The 20,824-nt window shown below is 42.2% G+C and overlaps 1 protein-coding gene across 1 annotated transcript in view; it reads right to left on the bottom strand.

Moving 5' to 3' along the window:
• Positions 1 to 3,112: 3,112 nt before the first annotated feature.
• Positions 3,113 to 20,824, bottom strand: part of LOC125297247 (NACHT, LRR and PYD domains-containing protein 12-like) — a gene marked incomplete in the record, with an annotated part of 868,465 nt that continues 850,753 nt past the window's right edge. The window contains 3 exon segments of the mRNA XM_048247478.1: positions 3,113 to 3,491; positions 10,021 to 10,191; positions 14,470 to 14,640. Coding sequence (XP_048103435.1) covers positions 3,296 to 3,491; positions 10,021 to 10,191; positions 14,470 to 14,640 — 538 coding nt within the window.

Genomic DNA, 20,824 nt, shown 5'->3' with positions numbered 1-20,824 from the left:
AGGGTATGCTCTGCTTTCCAACCTAATGTTCGTAGTTTGCAGTTAGACTTGACAGTCCCTTAGAGAGAAGCTGAAACTCCAGAATCCCCCAGGTCATTGCAGGACTTAGGTCCAGCTCTGTCAGGGAGTTTGGTGACTGTAGAACAGCAGCCAGAATTCCACAGGACTCTCGAGAGTTTCCATTCAGCAAGTCTGCATAACAACAAAAAATAAAGACAAAGTATTGCCGAGATGGATAAATTTATGGATACAATGTGCCCCGATAAATCAACAACAATCAAGTGATCACATACATTCACAGTAAAACATAATGATAACAATATACACATAGTAGACATATGTATGCATGCATGCACATGCACACACACAGGCACACCCACAAGGACATGTGAAAGAGACGCGACACACACACACACACACACAACATCTAACATGCACACAATTCAAGAATTTCTCAGAATTATGAGCAGGCAAGATGGGAGGTGGGGCTGTATAAATGTATTTTACATGTGAAATCTATGAACAACTCATGTTTTTAATAATTGTTGTTCCAGCAGATACCAGAGAGAATTGAGTGTGCATAATGCAATTCAGTGAGACGGGTTAGAATCATATATGCCTTTCACCTTTTGTTTTTAGCCAGCGCCAGACCAGCAGATACCCCTGACTTTGTTGAATTACTGAAGCTAAGCAGGCTTAGTATATTTCTTGGATAAGAAAACCTTTGTAAGAGTAGGGTTCCTGCTGGAAGTGGTGTTGGTGGCTGGCCAGTAGGTGGCACTCTTCCCCTTGTGGCCAAAAAGCCACCAAAATAAAATATCAATCCTTAATGTCCTATTGCAGTGACAGGGACACTGTAATTGCAGGGAGATGTTTTCCTTTGCATGGATGTTAAATTGAGGTCCTGACTCACCATGGTTGTTAAAGATCGCATGGCACTTATCGAAGAAAAGAGAATGTGGGTTCCCTGATTTGCTTTATTTATCTACACATACATAAAGACACACACACACACACATGCACACATGCAGGGAAGCACACACACACACACACACACAATACACAAAAAACACACATACACAAAGACACATAAAAAAACACACAATAATACACAATAAAAACACACATACACAAAGACACATAAAAAACAATAATGCACACACACACATAAAAACACACATACACAAAGACACATAAACATTTCACACACACACACACACATTGAGCCATTCACATGCAATATCACACATACAGTACATGGGATTATTACGACACACACACAACACAAACATATTAAACACATACATACACACACACACACACTACACATGCACACACACGCAAGCGGTACATGTTTTTATGTGTGGGTGGGTGGGTGTGTGTCGTGCATGTGCATGTGCTGTGTTTGCCTGTTTATGTGCCTGTGTGTGCATGTGCATGCATGCGTATATATGTCTACTGTGTGAGTATGTACTCATACATGGGGATTACCTGAATGTATGTGTATGCGTGTGGTATCTGTTTATGCACATGTGTGCATATGGAATGGGCTTTACATGACCCCTGGAGGCAAACATACGCGAAAAAAAAGTCATCCTAGGCCCTACCCTCCTTTGGGGGTCCAGTCCAGCGGGGGCTACAGATCAAAACGAAAACCGATGGTTCCATGCTATCCATGTGGGGTTACATGCCCACCAAGTTTCGGTGTACCCTAGTCTTTCAGTGTCCCAGGAATCCTTGTTGGTGCACGGTCACTAAATGTACACATAAATTATTTTATTGTAAGGCCCCCCATGAACGAAAAGTCCATGAAACTTGCCATGCATTTGAGGGTGTCATAATGATCCTACACTTTCAATTTTGTGCAGTTTTGACCATGTCAGCCAGAGATATTGTGATGAAAACACCTAATGTTTTGCTTTTTAATTTTAACTAGGGGCTTATACATGAAATAAGTGGTAATGGCCCCACGGTTTTCGAGATATTCACAGAAAACTGTCTCTGGCCACCTACAGGCCAGTTGGTGTAGGCTTAATCGCTGACTGTGCCACTAGGTCGCTAAAAAGAATGTGTAAAAACAAACCGTAGGCTACAGTACATTTGAGGCGACAAACAACAAACACACAAACACCTCTTAGCAGGGCCAGCAGCAGAGACTGGTCACTGGTGGGCAGGCAAGACGAGAGGCAACCGTTGCCCTGAGAATGCTGTTGAGTTGGGAAAGTTGGCTACGTGAGCTTCCAGGCTAACGGTTTCCACTCAAGGCTTTTCCAACGTCCCACCAAGTTGTAACGTTAACAGCTAAGTTAGTCTCACTATGGCAGACACTCCCTCTTCTCTCCCTTCCCGATCGACAGTAAACAGCTCCCAAGATGTTTGTACCGGGATGTGTTAATACTCTCTTGCTGATCTATTTAGCACTTGCAGTTACTGCTTCAGCCACCAAATGACTTCAGCGTTAATGTGAAAGTTAACTTCCTCAAGAAACTGCCACGCCTTGAAAAGAATATCGGAACGTCACGTGACCACCAACCGTCCCGTATGACCAACCTCTTACGTGTATGTGTCACTTAATATTCATTTCTATACAAACCAAGACGGATTCCTAAAGAAACACAAGCACCCACACCATAAGTGTATCAGTCTTGTAAGGCTGTGTGTACAAATCTGCTTGGAGCTCCAGTGGAATTTTGAATTCGCGACATGAATTCTCAGGCTAACCGTGTGTTGGGAATAGGTAAAAAAAATTGGATATTTCAGGCAGTAAAAGCCCCGGTAAGAACCAAACTAGATTTTGTTCAAATCTACACACCTATGGTTACTGAAAAATTTAAGGTTCATTTATCAAATGTTATTTTGAAGTGTTAAAAAACAATAGTTGTTTTAGAATTTTCAAAATAATTGGTTGGTAATTAGCATGGTTCACGATCGTGACTATCAACCTCAGTGACTGTACTGTTATGACAGCTTGTAGCCTTTTTTAGTAACTTTTCATCCCACTTTCAAAACCATGACCTCGATGACATGGAACCCTGCAAAATCATTATTTGATTGGTCAGGACCTCTATCGCATACGATATTTCACATCAAACGAGACAGTTTCGAATGTTTTTTTTCATTGCAACAAATTCCGTCCTCGGTGAGTACAGACTAATTAGAATAACTGTGTTTATTAACCTGCTTAATTTTGTGTGAATTTCATCTGAAAAATTGGACTTGGTGTGGACAGGCCTTAAAACACATATAAAACACCAACCAAACCATAATGTGCCACACTAGTCCTAACAATAATCCTTTACAAAGACATGTCTAACACCAACCTTAATGTCTGCAGTTTGCAGTTAGGACTAGACAGTCCCTTAGAGAGAAGCTGAACTCCAGAATCCCTCAGGTCATTGTGATTCAGGTCCAGCTCTGTCAGGGAGTTTGGTGACTGTAGAACAGCAGCCACAACTCCACAGGCTTTCTCTGAGAGTTTGCATTCAGCAAGTCTGCATAACAACACAAATAAAGACAAAATATTGCAGATATGGATAAATGTAAGGGATACAATGTGCCCCGATAAATCAACACAATCAAGTGATCTTTCGCAGACCATTCCCATGCCAAATCACATACACATACATAAACACACACACACACACACACCTGAAAGATTTGTAATGTTATAAGAGGACAAGTGTATACATATAAGCAATTTATTTGTGGCACACCATCAACCACAATCCTGTAATGAAGATGGAATTTACCAATTCATAACATCAAAATACATCAAGTGTACACCATCGTGCATTTTTTAAACAGTAAAGATACTTGTTTTTAATTTAACAAACTGTTATAAAATGGGTATTACACATCAATGTACAAATCTCTGCCATAAACCAAAACCCCTTTAAAGTGTCCCAGAGTGGGTGTGGCCCAATTAATCAATTACCCACACCTGCAGACTATTACGGACAGGCACATTTGCAAAAGCTCATTGAATTAAACTGTGTTCTAAAACAGTGTAGTGCATCTTCACACATGAACCCAGACTAAAGGCCCGAACACACCAGATACGATACGAAATAACAGTGCGAAAATGCGAAAAATTCGTGTGTGAAATTTTTGAACTCAAAGTGTACACACCAAGTCCGATGCGATTATTTTAATATTTCGCATTCTATTTCGCACTCACGTCACGCAGGTTCACACAGCGACTTTCAGTAAGCAGGGAGAACTCATAAAATCATCAAGATTTGAAACAGATTATAGCCTTGATCATTCATGGAACCGTGCATTGGCTTGAGAGGTGCTGGGGAAATTAAAGCTTACGGCCATCCCTTGTCTTCCATTAGTTCTATTAGTGTCTATTAGTGCACCATACACCCACCCCAGTTAAGCATTCTTCCTTGAGAAAAATTTGAACTCGAGTCCGGGTAAATGAGACGGACACAGAGAGGTCAGCAGGGAATGACGAGCTGATTTTGGGCTGAGCTCAAAGTTGCACTCTGCCCCACATTGAGCCCAGCCCCGATCTGCAAGCTGCAGCCAGGGGTGCCCGCATATTGGACTCGATGTATGCCATTTGGGTGGACTGGTGTAGCCTAACAAGTTGTAGTGTAGGCAAGGCCTCATTTAAAATGTTACATGCCAAAATGCTATCACGCCAACCGCTATAAAAGCGGCCATAGCCTATATCATGTACATCTCCGCGAAACCATTTCACACGCAGGCTACGTCAAAATGTATCTGCTAAGGAGCGGAGGCACAGAGACAGCCTGTAGAAATGAGCATGGGATAAAATCGCACTGCTGCAACAAGTGGTAAAAATTGATCAGCTTGTATGACGATGATCCAACACACAGCAAAAGCTAATAATGATAGCCTACCAGTTATTAGCTTATCAGATCCACAGAAAGTTTTTCAGAGTTCCACATTGGGCTACTTCAGTTATAAAGCATAAAGCAAAGTTAACGCACCAGGAAATGTGAGGCAAATTTACGATAGTGGTAACCCTGGACATAATGCTGTTGTCAGCAGCATAGCCTACCATGACCTATTCTTAAAACTTCCATTTCCTTGAATGCATGTTGTATTTTTTCATTGCAAATATGTGCAGTAAGAAGCCCTCTGTTCACTGCTGTAGTGAGATTTCATTCTTTTTGGTTGAGTGTGAAATGGGACGGTGGTAAGAAGTGGGGAAAGCTGTCTGTAAGGAGTTCGCACTACGTAAGAAGTTCGTCAGGAGTACTCTTGAACACCTGAGAGAGTCTACTGTAACGTAAACTCTTTGTAACTTTGGCATATAGGCCTATTAAGGAGACTAGTCATCGTGAGCAGTAGGATCACCCAATCTATCAGCTTTTTTTCTGCTCGTCGTTCTAATATGACATCAATGGAACCCTGCAAAATCATTATTTGATTGGTCAACAGCTCTTTTTTCATCGAAATGAAAATGAGACCGTTGCAAAAATGTTTTTAATCGCAACGAATTTCGTCTTCGGTGTGTACAGACTAATACGAATGCATGTGTTTAATAGGCTGCGTGATTTAGTGTGAATATTTCGTCCGGAAAATCGGACTTGTGTGTACGGGCATTAACATTGAATTTGCTCTGCAGGTCAGTCTGGGCCCATATTCACAAAGAATGTTAACTCATTGAATGCCAAGCTGTTTTCGGGAGCTTTGTCCTAGAGTGCCAGCAATCTAGACCATTGTTGATGATTTTTGTACAGCCACAGCATATTCTGTGTTATAGCTATGAACACATACAATAGCTTGATTAAAAGGTGAGGCTTTAAGCTCTCGGTGGGTGCAAACCGTGTATTTCTACACGCCTCTGTTCCTGAGAAATCCCAAGCTAAACAGTGGCTAGTTTTCATCAAAATCTGTGTTTTTTTTCTAGAAATGGAGATATAAGGTCTTTCATGAAATATGAAGTGTTGCCTGTTACTTACTTGTGTAAACGTTCCGGGAAGTGATCAGCGAGACCTGGCGAGACTGCCACCTAGTGATAGACCCACGAAAATGGCCTGGTTTTGACCTGACGTGCATGCGTCATTGATTCGACCCAAAGCGGCAACCGAGTTATGATAAAATGTCCAGATAAAATGTCCAGATTGTGCGTTTTCATGAGTTTCACGATCGTCATATATTTCATTTCAATTCATCACAGAGTTCCCAAAATCACATATAAGGTGTGTTAGAGTGTCTAGTTTCGTAATTTAAAAAAAAAGCTAAAAACGTAATATTACGTTTATGGCACTCAACGCATTGGCACTCAATGAGTTAAACACAAAAAAGTAAAAATGAGGTGTTGTAATCGCCGGTATCTGTGACCAAACATAGTCAAAACTGCACAAAATTGGAAGTGTAGGATCATTATGACACCCTCTGAATGCATGCCAAGTTTCGTGGAATTCCGTTCATGGGGAGCCACATAATAAATTAATTTATGTTACTATACACCAACTGGCCTGTAGGTGGCCAGAGACAGTTTTCTGTGAATATCTCGAAAACCGTAGGGCCATTACCACTTATTTCATGTATAGCGCCCCCTAGTTAAAAATTAAAAAGCAAAACATTAGGTGTTTTCATCACAAAATCTCTGGCTGACATGGTCAAAACTGCACGAAATTGAAAGTGTAGGATCATTATGACACCCTCCGAATGCATGCCAAGTTTCGTGGACTTTCGTTCATGGGGGGGCCTTACAATAAAATAATTTATGTGTACATTTAGTGACCGTACACCAACAAGGATTCCCGGGACACTGAAAGACTGGGGTGCACGAAACTTGGTGGGCATGTAACCCCACATGGATAGCATGGAACCATTGTTTTTCGTTTTGATCTGTAGCCCCCCCGCTGGACTGGACCCCCCGAAAGGAGGGTAGGGCCTAGGATGACTTTTTTGCGTATGTTTGCCTCCAGGGGTCATGTAAACCCATTCCATATGCACACATGTGCATAAACAGATACACACGCACACACATACATTCAGAGTAATCCTATGTATGACACATACTCACACAGTAGACATATATACGCATGCATGCACATGCACACACACAGGCACATAAACAGGCAAACACACAAGCACATGCACATGCACGCACACTAGGGTGCATCAAATGCCCCTCAAATCCTTTCTGCAATTTCTATGGTGGTTTTCCATATTCCATTTCATGCACAGAGTATATCTGTGAAATCTTAGAAAGATTAAACTTTGTCTAGGGGTACCACAAATGCATTGAATTATCATGATTTTAGGCGGATTTTGGCCATTTTCGCCATTTAACTACATGTTGGTACAAGCCTTGTAGTCATGGGAGATGCAGAGTCCATGCTGAAAAGTGCAGAGCTAGGTTGCCAAATGTCATTAAGAGAGTGTTGGTATATCAAATATTGAAACTCTTCATGTCATGAACTAAAAAATATTGCTTTATTTAGCAAGTTAGTTTTACTTAAATCAAGCAGTCGAGCAACAAAGGTGAGCATTAACTTGCCGGTGCTAAGATGAATACCAAGTAAAAAACTATTGTGCCTTGGCTTGGGGATTCCCATATAACTGAAGATACTTTCATTTTGAGAGGAGCTTCCTTCCAATGTTGATGTGCTGAAGTGCATGTACAGCTTTATCAAAATTGAATGCAAAGGTAAACAATCATCAGTCAACCAAGAAGCCGCAGAGTATGTGTTTGACCAAATACTGCCATTTTACCTAAAGGCAGATAAACTGATCAAGGAATATGACAACTGTCTAAATTTTCTAAAGAATCTGTATAATAAGGCCAAGGAAATGTCAAAGATTCCAGAAGTGAGTAGAGGAACCAGTAACCAATTTAAAGAGTTTCTGTCAAAGACCTGCCAGTTGTGGCACCATGAAGCAGACAAGTTCAGAGATGAAGAAGATAGGGCTTTTCTAGAGTCCATGAAGACAGACGAGGCATGTTGGTCAGGAGCAGATGTGCTATCTCAAGGCAAACATAAAAGGAAATATATGAGAGAAGAACAAGAAAGGAGGAGAAGGGAGAAGGAGGAGCTGAGAAAATCTCCAAAAGAAATAGTAAGCAGTGATATTGTTGAGGAGGTCGAAAATTGTCCAGTTCCAGAAACTTCTTCTCAAGTTGATCCTGACTTTCAAGGCTCAATTCAGTTATACCACATCGCAGGACAAGGAAAACTGGAGACCCAAAACTTTGTCCCATGATTTTGCTGCCCATCCTGATGTCATTTCTGTTATGAAGAGGGGCAAAATATCATCATCAATGTCATCACTATTTATGTGAAATAGTGGAGATCGGACAAGTTTTCTCTCTCATATGCCAGCCTGGACAGGTTTGATTGAAAACCATGCTTAAAAATCTCAGAAGACATTGAGGAATCCTAGAGTCCTCCCAATAACATGGCATTACATTGGGATGAAAAACTAGGCACATTAGAGGAGCCTTACCATAAGGAGGAATGATGTGCTGTGTTGTTGTCAGGTGAACATGGCACAAAACTTTTGAGTGTGATGCCACTTCAGGAAGTTGGCAAGGGTGAGACTGGAAGAAACATTGCTGAGAACATACGGGCAGCTTTTGGCAGATTGGTAGTGTACTGATGCAATTGCTGCAATGGTGTTTGACACAACTACTAAAGACTGTATAATTATGTTCCAAATAGTTTAGTTTGTGTTGATATGTTATCATAAATTTAATTTCAACTGCAGAGTTTTTGAAAATTAGAGATGCTAAGGAAAGGAGTTAGTGCTCAATGCGGATAATGTGCTAAGGAAAATGTACAATGTTCACCAACAAATGTAAATATTAGACATACATGTATTGAATTAAATGTTTCAAAATGCATGCAGCTGTTCTGTTTTTTGTAAACAGAAGCTAGATATGTCATTAATTGACATTGTTACGTTTAAATGTAGTGTAAAGAAGATTATTGGAAAATAACCAAAATCGGCCATAAAATATGAAATATTGTCAAAATAAAGGTGCATTGTGGTACCCCTAGATCATTATCAATCTTCACCAAACTTCATATTTAGTGTTTATTCATCAAATGGCATAATATTATTCACCATAGAAGAGTTTTTGAGGGAAAAAGGGGCACTTGATGCACCCTAACGCACACACACCCACCCACACACCCAGACACCCATAAACATGTACACGCACACATGCACACAATTCAAGAATTTCTCAGAATTATGAACAGGCAAGGTGGGGGTGGGGTTGTATAAAATGTATATTACATGTGAAATCTATGAACTAATCATGTTTTGGTACTTGTTGTCTAGCAGATACCAGTGAGAATTGAGTGTGCATAATGCAATTCAGTGAGACGGTTAGAATCATATATGCCTTTCAGCGTGACTTATTTTTGTGGAAAACATGTGCTTGACTGGGCGGTCATATTTTGTACTCTCATGGTACACCTAGTTACTATATATTTTTAGGGGGCTTTTGATCATCTTAGGGTGGCTTCAGCCCCCCCAAAATAGGTCTAACAACGTCCTTGTGTGAAATGATGGTTAGGTGGTGGGGAAAGCTGTCTGTGGTGGAGTTCTCACTCTTGAAAACCTGGGAAAGTCTGATGTAACGTAAATTCTTTGTGACTTTGGCATATAGGGCCTAATGAGACATATCTCATATACAATATCATACAATACAATATCATACATTGTGTCAGCCTTTTCTGCTAGTCATTTTACTTATGACATCGCTGACATCGGAACCCTATAAAAAGCCGTTATTTAATTGGTCAGGAACTCTATTGCGTACGAAATTTCACATCAAACGAGACAGTTTCGAATGTTTTTTTTTTTATTATTGCATTTTTTTTTTTCATTTTCATTTCGTCCTCAGTGAGTACAGACTAATTAGAATAACTGTGTTTATTAACCTGCTTAATTTTGTGTGAATTTCATTCAAAATTGGACTTGGTGTGGACAGTCCTTAAGACACATAAAACACCAACCAAACCATAATGTGCCACACTAGTCCTAATAATAATCCTTTACAAAGACATGTCTAACACCAACCTTAATGTCTGCAGTTTGCAGTTAGGACTAGACAGTCCCTTAGAGAGAAGCTGAACTCCAGAATCCCCCAGGTCATTGTGACTCAGGTCCAGCTCTGTCAGGGAGTTTGGTGACTGTAGAACAGCAGCCAGAATTCCACAGGACTTCTCTGAGAGTTTGCATTCAGCAAGTCTGCATAACAACAAAAAATAAAGACAAAGTATTGCCGAGATGGATACATCTAAGGGATACAATGTGCCCCGATAAATCAACACAATCAAGTGATCACATACATTCACAGTAAACATACGTATAACACATACACACACAGTAGACATATGTATGCATGCATGCACATGCACACACACAGGCACACCCACAAGGACATGCACGCACGCACACACACACACACACAAACACGAACATGCACACAATTCAAGAATTTCTCAGAATTATGAGCAGGCAAGATGGAGGTGGGGTTGTATAAAATGTATTTTACATGTGAAATCTATGAACTAATCATGTTTTCATACTTGTTGTCTAGCAGATACCAGTGAGAATTGAGTGTGCATAATGCAATTCAGTGAGACGGTTAGAATCATATATGCCTTTCACCTTTTGCTTTTAGCCAGCGGCCAGACCAGCAGATACCCTGACTTTGCTGAAAGTACTTGGATAAGAAACCTCCTTGCAAGAGTAGGTTCCTGCTGGCAGTGGTGTTGGTGGCTGGCCAGTAGGTGGCACTCTTCCCTGTGGCCAAAAGCCACCAAACAAATATCAATCCCAATGTCCTATTGCAGTGACAGGGACACTGTACTGCAGGAGATGTTTTCCTTTGCATGGATGTTAAATTGAGGTCCTGACTCACCATGGTTGTTAAAGATCGCATGGCACTTATCGCAAAGAGAATGTGGTTCCCTGATTTGCTTTATTTATCTACACATACATAAAGACACACACACACACATGCACACACACACACACACACACACACACACACACACAAAAAACACACATACACAAAGACACATAAAAAAACACACACACACACACATAAAAAACACACATACACAAAGACACATAAACACACACACACACACACACACACACACACACACACATACACATGCACACACACATACAGTACATGGACACACATGACACACACAACACAAACACATAAACACACATACATACACACACACACACACACACTACACATGCACACACACATACAGTACATGGACACACATGACACACACAACACAAACACATAAACACACATACATACACACACACACACACACACACAAAAAACACATATACACAAAAACAACCACACACTCTGCAAACACTCAATTACTTAACACACAAAAAAAGAAACAAAGTAGAAAATGAACACAATTTGACAAGCGTGACTTATTTTTGTGGAAAAAATGTGCTGGACTGGGCGGGCTATTTTTGTACGACTCTGCAAGGTACATCTAGTTATTACATTGTGTGATCAATATGCCAGAATAAATGCACTGGTACACATAGCATACACTGGTATTTGTACCAGACGGGTATTAATAGAACAACACATTGCTGTGCACATACATTGATATGAATATAATTCACTTCTAATTGACCTGTCGCTAAGCCCACCCTTAGAACACTGATGATGACAGTCCAGCCTCAACGGACTCGGACATTAGAACGCTGATGATGACAGTCCAGCCTCAACGGACAAATCGGACATCAAATTTGGGCATGCAATAGAGTTCCTGACCAATTAAATAATGGCTTTTTATAGGGTTCTTAGAACGCTGATGATGACAGTCCAGCCTCAACGGACAACTCGGACATCAAATTTAGATGCAATAGAGTTCCTGACCAATTAAATAATGGCTTTTTATAGGGTTCCGATGTCAGCGATGTCATAAGTAAAATGACAAGCAGAAAAGGCTGACACAATGTATGATATTGTATTGTATGATATTGTATATGAGATATGTCTCATTAGGCCTATATACCAAAGTCACAAAGAATTTACGTTACATCAGACTTTCCCAGGTTTTCAAGAGTGAGAACTCCACCACAGACAGCTTTCGCCACCACCTAACCATCATTTCACACAAGGACGTCGTTAGACCTATTTTGGGGGAGCTGAAGCCACCCTAAGATGATCAAAAGCCCCCTAAAAATATATAGTAACTAGGTGTACCGCAGAGCGGTACAAAATATGACCGCCGCCCAGTCAAGCACATGTTTTCCACAAATATAAGTCACGCTGAAAGGCATATATGATTCTAACCGTCTCACTGAATTGCATTATGCACACTCAATTCTCACTGGTATCTGCTAGACAACAAGTACCAAAACATGATTAGTTCATAGATTTCACATGTAATATACATTTTATACAACCCCACCCCCATCTGGCCTGTTCATAATTCTGAGAAATTCTTGAATTGTGTGCATGTGTGCGTGTACATGTTTATGTTTATGGGTGTGTGGGTGTGTGGGTGGGTGTGTGCGTGCATGCATGTGCATGTGCTTGTGTGTTTGCCTGTTTATGTGCCTGTGTGTGTGCATGTGCATGCATGCGTATATATGTCTACTGTGTGAGTATGTGTCATACATAGGATTACTCTGAATGTATGTATGTGTGCAGTGTATCTGTTTATGCACATGTGTGCATATGGAATGGGTTTACATGACCCCTGGAGGCAAACATACGCAAAAAAGTCATCCTAGGCCCTACCCTCCTTTCGGGGGGTCCAGTCCAGCGGGGGGGCTACAGATCAAAACGAAAAACGATGGTTCCATGCTATCCATGTGGGGTTACATGCCCACCAAGTTTTGGTGGTACCCCAGTCTTTCAGTGTCCCGAATCCTTGTTGGTGTACAGTCACTAAATGTACACATAAATTATTTTATTGTAAGGCCCCCATGAACGAAAGTCCATGAAACTTGCCATGCATTCGAGGGTGTCATAATGATCCTACACTTTCAATTTTGTGCAGTTTTGACCATGTCAGCCAGAGATATTGTGATGAAAACACCTAATGTTTTGCTTTTTAATTTTTAACTAGGGGGCGCTATACATGAAATAAGTGGTAATGGCCCTACGGTTTTCGAGATATTCACAGAAAACTGTCTCTGGCCACCTACAGGCCAGTTGGTGTAGGCTTAATCTACGTTGACTGTGCCACTAGGTCGCTAAAAGAATGTGTACAGCAAACCGTAGGCTACAGTACATTTGAGGCGACAAACAACAAACACAAACACCTCTTAGCAGGGCCAGCAGCAGAGACTGGTCACTGGTGGGCAGGCAAGACGAGAGGCAACCGGGTTGCCCTGAGAATCGCTGTTGAGTTGGGAAATTTATTACGCTGGCCGGTGAGCTTCCAGGCTAACGGTTTCCACTCAAGGCTTTTCCAACGTCCACCAAGTTGTAACGTTAACGCTAAGTTAGTCTCACTATGGCAGACACTCCCTCTTCTCTGTCCTTCCCGATCGACAGTAAACAGCTCCCAAGATGTTTGTACCGGGATGTGTTAATACTCTCTTGCTGATCTATTTAGCACTTGCAGTTACTGCTTCAGCCACCAAATGACTTCAACGTTAATGTGAAAGTTAACTTCCCTCAAGAAACTGCCACGCCTTGAAAAAGAATATCGGAACGTCACGTTATTACCAACCGTCCCCGCCAGATGACCAACCTCTTACGGTATGTGTCACTTAATATTCATTTCTATACAAACCAAGACCAGTTCTAAAGAAACGCAAGCACCCACACCATAAGTGTATCAGTCTTGTAAGGCTGTGTGTACAAATCTGCTTGGAGCTCCAGTGGAATTTTGAATTGCGACATGAATTCTCAGGCTAACCGTGTGTTGGGAATAGGTAAAAAAATTGATATTTCAGGCAGTAAAAGCCCCGTAAGAACCAAACTAGATTTTATTCAAATCTACACACCTATGGTTACTGAAAAATGTAAGGTTCATTTATCAAATGTTATTTTGAAGTGTTAAAAACAATAGTTGTTTTAGAATTTTCAAAATAATTGGTTGGTAATAAGCATGGTTACTGATACCTGACTATCAACCTCTGTGACTGTACTGTTATGACAGCTTGTAGCCTTTTTAGTAACTTTTTCATCCCACTTTCAAAACCATGACCTCGATGACATCGAACCCTGCAAAATCATTATTTGATTGGTCAGGACCTCTATCGCATCTGATATTCACATCAAATGAGACAGTTTCGAATGTTTTTTTTCATTGCAACAAATTCCGTCCTCGGTGAGTACAGACTAATTAGAATAACTGTGTTTATTAACCTGCTTAATTTTGTGTGAATTTCATCTGAAAAATTGGACTTGGTGTGGACAGGCCTTAAAACACATATAAAACACCAACCAAACCATAATGTGTCACACTAGTCCTAACAATAATCCTTTACAAAGACATGTCTAACACCAACCTTAATGTCTGCAGTTTGCAGTTAGGACTAGACAGTCCCTTAGAGAGAAGCTGAACTCCAGAATCCCCCAGGTCATTGTGACTCAGGTCCAGCTCTGTCAGGGAGTTTGGTGACTGTAGAACAGCAGCCACAACTCCACAGGCGTTCTCTGAGAGTTTGCATTCAGCAAGTCTGCATAACAACACAAATAAAGACAAAATATTGCAGAGATGGATAAATGTAAGGGATACAATGTGCCCCGATAAATCAACACAATCAAGTGATCTTTCGCAGACCATTCTCATGCCAAATCACATACACATACATAAACACACACACACACACACACCTGAAAGATTTGTAATCAGAGTCAGAGTCAGCTTTATTGTCAATTTCTTCACATGTTCCAGACATACAAAGAGATCGAAATTACGTTTCTCACTATCCCACGGTGAAGACAAGACATATTTTACCAATTTAAGTCCACAGACAAACATAACATTCAAGTAAACAAAAAAGTAAGTAAATAAGTAAATAAGAGGGCACATATAATAATGAAAAAATAAGAGCAGCAAAATTTGTTTGAAATTGTGCATAGACAGTCAATAAAATACTAGTGCAAAGTCAGGCCAATAAGAGGCTTGGGTAGTTCTGTTTGACCTAAGTAATAAAGAAAGTGGCATAGTGGTGCAAGTTATGTAAGAGCAGCAGAAGTGTTGTGTTTTCAGGACAACACCAAGTTGTAAAGTGTACAAGTGTGCAAGTGTTCAAGTGTGCAAGTGGAGTAGTGCAGGCGGCCATTGTGGGTCCAATGTCCAGGATGTTATGTAGCTGAGGGTGGAGGGGGAGAGGAGGAGAGAGTTCAGCATCCATACAGCTTGGTGTATGAAGCTGTTGGTGAGTCTGGTGAGTGCGGGAGCGCGAGGGCTTCTGTACCTCTTCCCAGAGGGCAGTAGATCAAACAGATTGTGAGCGGGGTGACTTGCATCACTCACAATTTTGGTCGCCTTGGCGGGTGAGGTGGGTGGTGTAAATGTCCTTCAGGGAGGGGAGTGAAGCACCAATGATCCTTCCAGCTGTGTTCACTATGCGCTGCAGGGCTTTCCTGTTGTATTCAGTGCAGCTTCCGCCCACACAGCGATACAGCTGGAGAGGATGCTCTCAATGGTGCCTCGGTAGAATGTGGTCATGATGGCTGGTGGAGCACTTGCTCGCCTGAGTTTCCGCAGGAAGTACAGGCGGCGCTGAGCTCTCTCTTAAGCCAGTGATGCAGTGTTGGTGGTCCAGGAGAGGTCTTCACTGATGTGCACCCCCAGGAATTTAGTGCTGCTCGCTCTCTCCACCACAGCACCGTCGCCGATGGTCAGTGGCAGGTGTTGGGTGTGACCTCTCCGGAAGTCAACAACAATCTCTTTGGTCTTGCTGGCGCCTCAGCAGGAGGTTGTTGTCCCTGCACCACGGGTCAGATGGTCCGACCTCCAACCTGTATTGAGTCTCCAAATTAAGCCAGCAAGTATCGAAGTGTGTCAGCAAATTTCACTATGTGATTGTTGCTGTAGGTTGCAGTGCAGTCATGGCAGCAGGGTGAAGAGCAGCGGACTGAGCAACACCCAGCCTTGGGGCCCCTGTGCTCAGTGTGATGCTGCTTGAGGTATTGTTGCCAACACGCACTACTTGGGGCCTCTGACAGAGGGAAGTCCAGCAGCCAGTTGCAGAGGTAGGTACTGAGTCCCAGTTTGTCAAGTTTGCAGATGAGTTGTTGTGGTATTATGGTGTTGAATGCAGAACTGGAAGTCTATAAACAGCAATCTCACATATGAGTCTCTTTTTTTCCAGGTGGGTGAGGGCTGGGTGGAGGGCAGAGCAGATTGCATCCTCTGTAGACCGCTTGGCTCGGTATGCAAACTGGAAGGGGGGTCCAGGGGTGGGGGAGAATGGCTTTGATATGTGATGTGACAAGCCGCTCAAAGCACTTCATGATGATGGGTGTCAGTGCCACAGGGCGGTAGTCATTGAAGCAGGATGGAGCAGTTTTCTTCGGCACACAGGTATGATGGTGGCAGCTTTGAAACATGATGGGAGACGATGGCTTGCTTCAGGGAAGTGTTAAAGATGTCTGTGAAGACATCCTTAAGCCCCCCGCCAGTCCTTCCAGCATACGACCTGGGATGTTGTCTGGACCTGTTGCCTTCACGGTGTTGATAGCAGCAAGTGTCCTCTTCACGCTGTCGGCAGAGAGGCACAGGGGGCTGCTCATGTAAGGGGGATGGGTCTTCTGTGGGCAGGTGCTGTTTTGTGCTTCAAAGCGAGCAAAGAAGCGGTTCAGGTTGTTGAGCAGAGGGATGTTGCTCTCACAGCTCCCTGTGGCCTTGGCTTGTAGTCCGTGAGGCCTGAATGCCCCGCCATAGGCTTTGTCGTTCCTGTTGTCTTTGAAGTGGGTGGTTATCTTGTGAGTGTATTCCTTTTTTGCTTCCTTTGATGCCACGGGACAGGTTGGCTCTCCATTTCCTGTTTTTCATGCCAGCTTCATCCCCAGCTCTGTAGGCTTTGTCTCTGGCCCTCAGCAGCCTGAGGACATCCCCTGTCAGCCATGGCTTCCAGTTAGCCCGAGTGATGATCTTTTTTGTGTGGGTCACATCATCGATGCACTTGGTGATGTAAGAGGTTACAGTGTCTGTATACTCCTCTCTATGTCTGTCGGTTGTTGTAAGTGGCTGCCTGCTTAAACATTTCCCAGTCTGTTGTGTCAAAGCAGTCTTGAAGAGCATCGGAGGCTCCCTCAGGCCACACTTTTACCTGCTTACGAACCGGTTTGTTCGCTTTTTACCCTTTGTCTGTATCGCGGGCATTAGCATAACAGTGATATGGTCTGAAAGTCCAATGTGGGGGGAGGGGGGGTGGCTTTGTATGCCCTTTGTGTGTAGTGTAGACCAGGTCAGGATGTTATCTCCTCTTGTTGGAAAATCAACATGCTGGTGTAGCTTTTGGAAGTACAGTTTTAGATCAGCATGGTTAAAATCTCCAGTGAAGATGGTGAAACCGTCTGGGTGTGCCGCCTGTTGTTCACTGACAGCCTGGTACAGTTCACTAAGAGCCGCGTTCTTATCGCTGTTGTTGTTGGTAGGTGGGATGTATACTGCGACTAGCAGAATCATGAGTAATTTCCCAGGGCAAAAGGACGGCACTTTATGATCATAAACTCTGCCAGTGGTGAGCAGTGTTTGCATACTACTACAGTGTCCCGGCACCATTCGTCACGGATGTAAACACAGATTCCTCCTCCTCCTGATTTACCTCCCTTTACAATGGCTTATAATGTTATAAGAGGATAAGTATATACATATAAGCAATTAATTTGTGGCACACCATTAACCACAATTAAACTGTGTTCTAAAACAGTGTAGTGCATCTTCACACATGAACCCAGACTAAAGGCCCGAACACACCAGATACGATACGAAATAACAGTGCGAAAATGCGAAAAATTCGTGTGTGAAATGTTTGCACTCAAAGTGTACACACCAAGTCCGATGCGATTATTTTTATATTTCGCATTCTATTTCGCACTCACGTCACGCAGGTTCACACAGCGACTTTCAGTAAGCAGGGAGAACTCATAAAATCATCAAGATTTGAAACAGATTGTAGCCTTGATCATTCATGGAACCGTGCATTGGCTTGAGAGGTGCTGGGGAAATTAAAGCTTACGGCCATCCCTTGTCTATTCCATTAGTGTCTATTAGTGTCTATTAGTGCACCATACACCTACCCCAGTTAAGCATTCTTCCTTGAGAAAAAATTGAACTCCGAGTCCGGGTAAATAGACGGACACAGAGAGGTCAGCAGGGAATGACGAGCTGATTTTGGGCTGAGCTCAACGTTGCACTCTGCCCCACATTGAGCCCAGCCCCGATCTGCAAGCTGCAGCCAGGGGTGCCCGCATATTGGACTCGAGGTATGCCCTTTGGGTGGACTGGTGTAGCCTAACAAGTTGTAGTGTAGGCAAGGCCTCATTTAAAATGTTACATGCCAAAATGCTATACGCCAACACGCTATAAAACGGCCATAGCCTATATCATGTACATCTCACGAAACCATTTCACACGCAGGCTACGTCAAAATGTATCTGCTAAGGAGCGGAGGCACAGAGACAGCCTGTAGAAATGAGCATGGGATAAAATCGCACTACTGCAACAAGTGGTAAAAATTGATCAGCTTGTATGACGATGATCCAACACACAGCAAAAGCTAATAATGATAGCCTACCAGTTATTAGCTTATCAGATCCACAGAAAGTTTTTCAGAGTTCCACATTGGGCTACTTCAGTTATAAAGCATAAAGCAAAGTTAACGCACCAGGAAATGTGAGGCAAATTTACAATAGTGGTAACCCTGGACATAATGCTGTTGTCAGCAGCATAGCCTACCATGACCTATTCTTAAAACTTCCATTTCCTTGAATGCATGTTGTATTTTTTCATTGCAAATATGTGCAGTAAGAAGCCCTCTGTTCACTGCTGTAGTGAGATCTCATTGTTTTTGGTTGAGTGTGAAATGGGACGGTGGTAAGAAGTGGGGAAAGCTGTCTGGTAAGGAGTTCGCGACTAATGTAAGAAGTTAGCCAGGAGTACTTTTGAACACCTGAGAGAGTCTACTGTAACGTAAACTCTTTGTAACTTTGGCATATAGGCCTATTAAGGAGACTAGTCATCGTGAGCAGTTCTATTGTGACATCAATGGAACCCTGCAAAATCATTATTTGATTGGTCAACAGCTCTTTTTAGCATCAGTGAAATTTCTCGCGATGAAATGAGACCGCTGGGTAAAAATGTTTTTAATCGCAACGCAATTTCGTCTTCGTGTGTACAGATCTATCTGAATGCATGTGTTTAATAGGCTGCGTGATTTAGTGTGAATATTTCGTCCCGAAAATCGGACTTGTGTGTACGGGCCTTAACATTGAATTTGCTCTGCAGGTCAGTCTGGGCCCATATTCACAAAGAATGTTAACTCATTGAATGCCAAGCTGTTTTCGGGAGCTTTGTCCTAGAGTGCCAGCAATCTAGACCATTGTTGATGATTTTTGTACAGCCACAGCATATTCTGTAAGAGATAGCTATGAACATACAATAGCTCGATTAAAAGGTGAGACTTTAAGCTATCGGTGGGTGCAAACCGTGTATTTCTACATGCCTCTGTTCCTGAGAAATCCCAAGCTAAACAGTGGCTAGTTTTCATCAAAATCGCTGTTTTTCATAAAATATGAAGTGTTGCCTGTTACTTACTTGTGTAAACCTTCCGGGAAGTGATCAACGAGACCAGGCGAGACTGCCACCTAGAGATAGACCCACGAAAATGGCCTGGTTTTGACCTGACGTGCATCACTGCCTCACTTTGACCTGACGGGCGTCACTGATTCGACCCAAAGCGGCAATGCGAGTTATGATAAAATGTCCAGATAAAATGTCCAGATTGTGCGTTTTCATGAGTTTCACGATCGTCATATATTTCATTTCCATTCATCACAGAGTTCCCAAAATCACATATAAGGTGTGCTAGAATGTCTAGTTACGTAATTAAAAAAAAAAGCTAAAAACGTAATATTACGTTTTTGGCACTCAACGCATTTTGGCACTCAATGAGTTAAGGCTAAAAGTAGCTCCTAACTGGGGAATTTAGGAGAAACTAAAATTAATGGGCGTGTCACTCGTAATTTTAGGACTCCTAATTTGTTTGACTAAGAGTAATTCACAAAGCATTTTAGACCTAAAATAGCACCTAAGTCTGCGGGGACTGATATTGTAGGCCTATCTTGCCAGTGGCAGGGGTGGTGGCTGTCATCACCCCACATTTCATGAACTGTTGTGAAGTTAGGGATTTCAATTAATAGTACCTACTGTAAAATATCAAATTAGTCCATTGAGGCCTACCTATTCATGTTCCTAATAGATTCTCCCCCTTAGCTAGAGAAACCGAGAAACCTGCTACTCTGGTCATTGGCGCTTCTACTATCTGAACGTGATGCTAGCTCCATCGGCCATAGTAAAATCGATATCTGGGGCCAGAGCTAACGACATCGAATCAAATTTGAAAGTGCTGGCTAAAGCTAATCGTAAATACTAGAAATAGTTATCCACACTGGCACTAATGACGTCGATTAGGTCAATGGGAGATCACCATACAAAACTTTATCTCCGTGTGCAGGTTAAACAACAGATGTCTGACTATGTAACTTTCTCTGGACCCATACCCATTAAAAGAGGTGATGAAATGCTCAGCAGAATTTGGGACCTCAACCGATGGCTGTCAAAGTGCTGTGCCAATAACAATGTGGGCTTCATAGATAACTTTAGCTCCTTCTGGGGAAACCTGGACT

The sequence above is a fragment of the Alosa alosa genome, chromosome 7, assembly GCF_017589495.1.
Source record: "Alosa alosa isolate M-15738 ecotype Scorff River chromosome 7, AALO_Geno_1.1, whole genome shotgun sequence".
Lineage (NCBI taxonomy): Eukaryota > Metazoa > Chordata > Actinopteri > Clupeiformes > Clupeidae > Alosa > Alosa alosa.
This window is presented reverse-complemented; position numbering and strand designations above follow the sequence as displayed.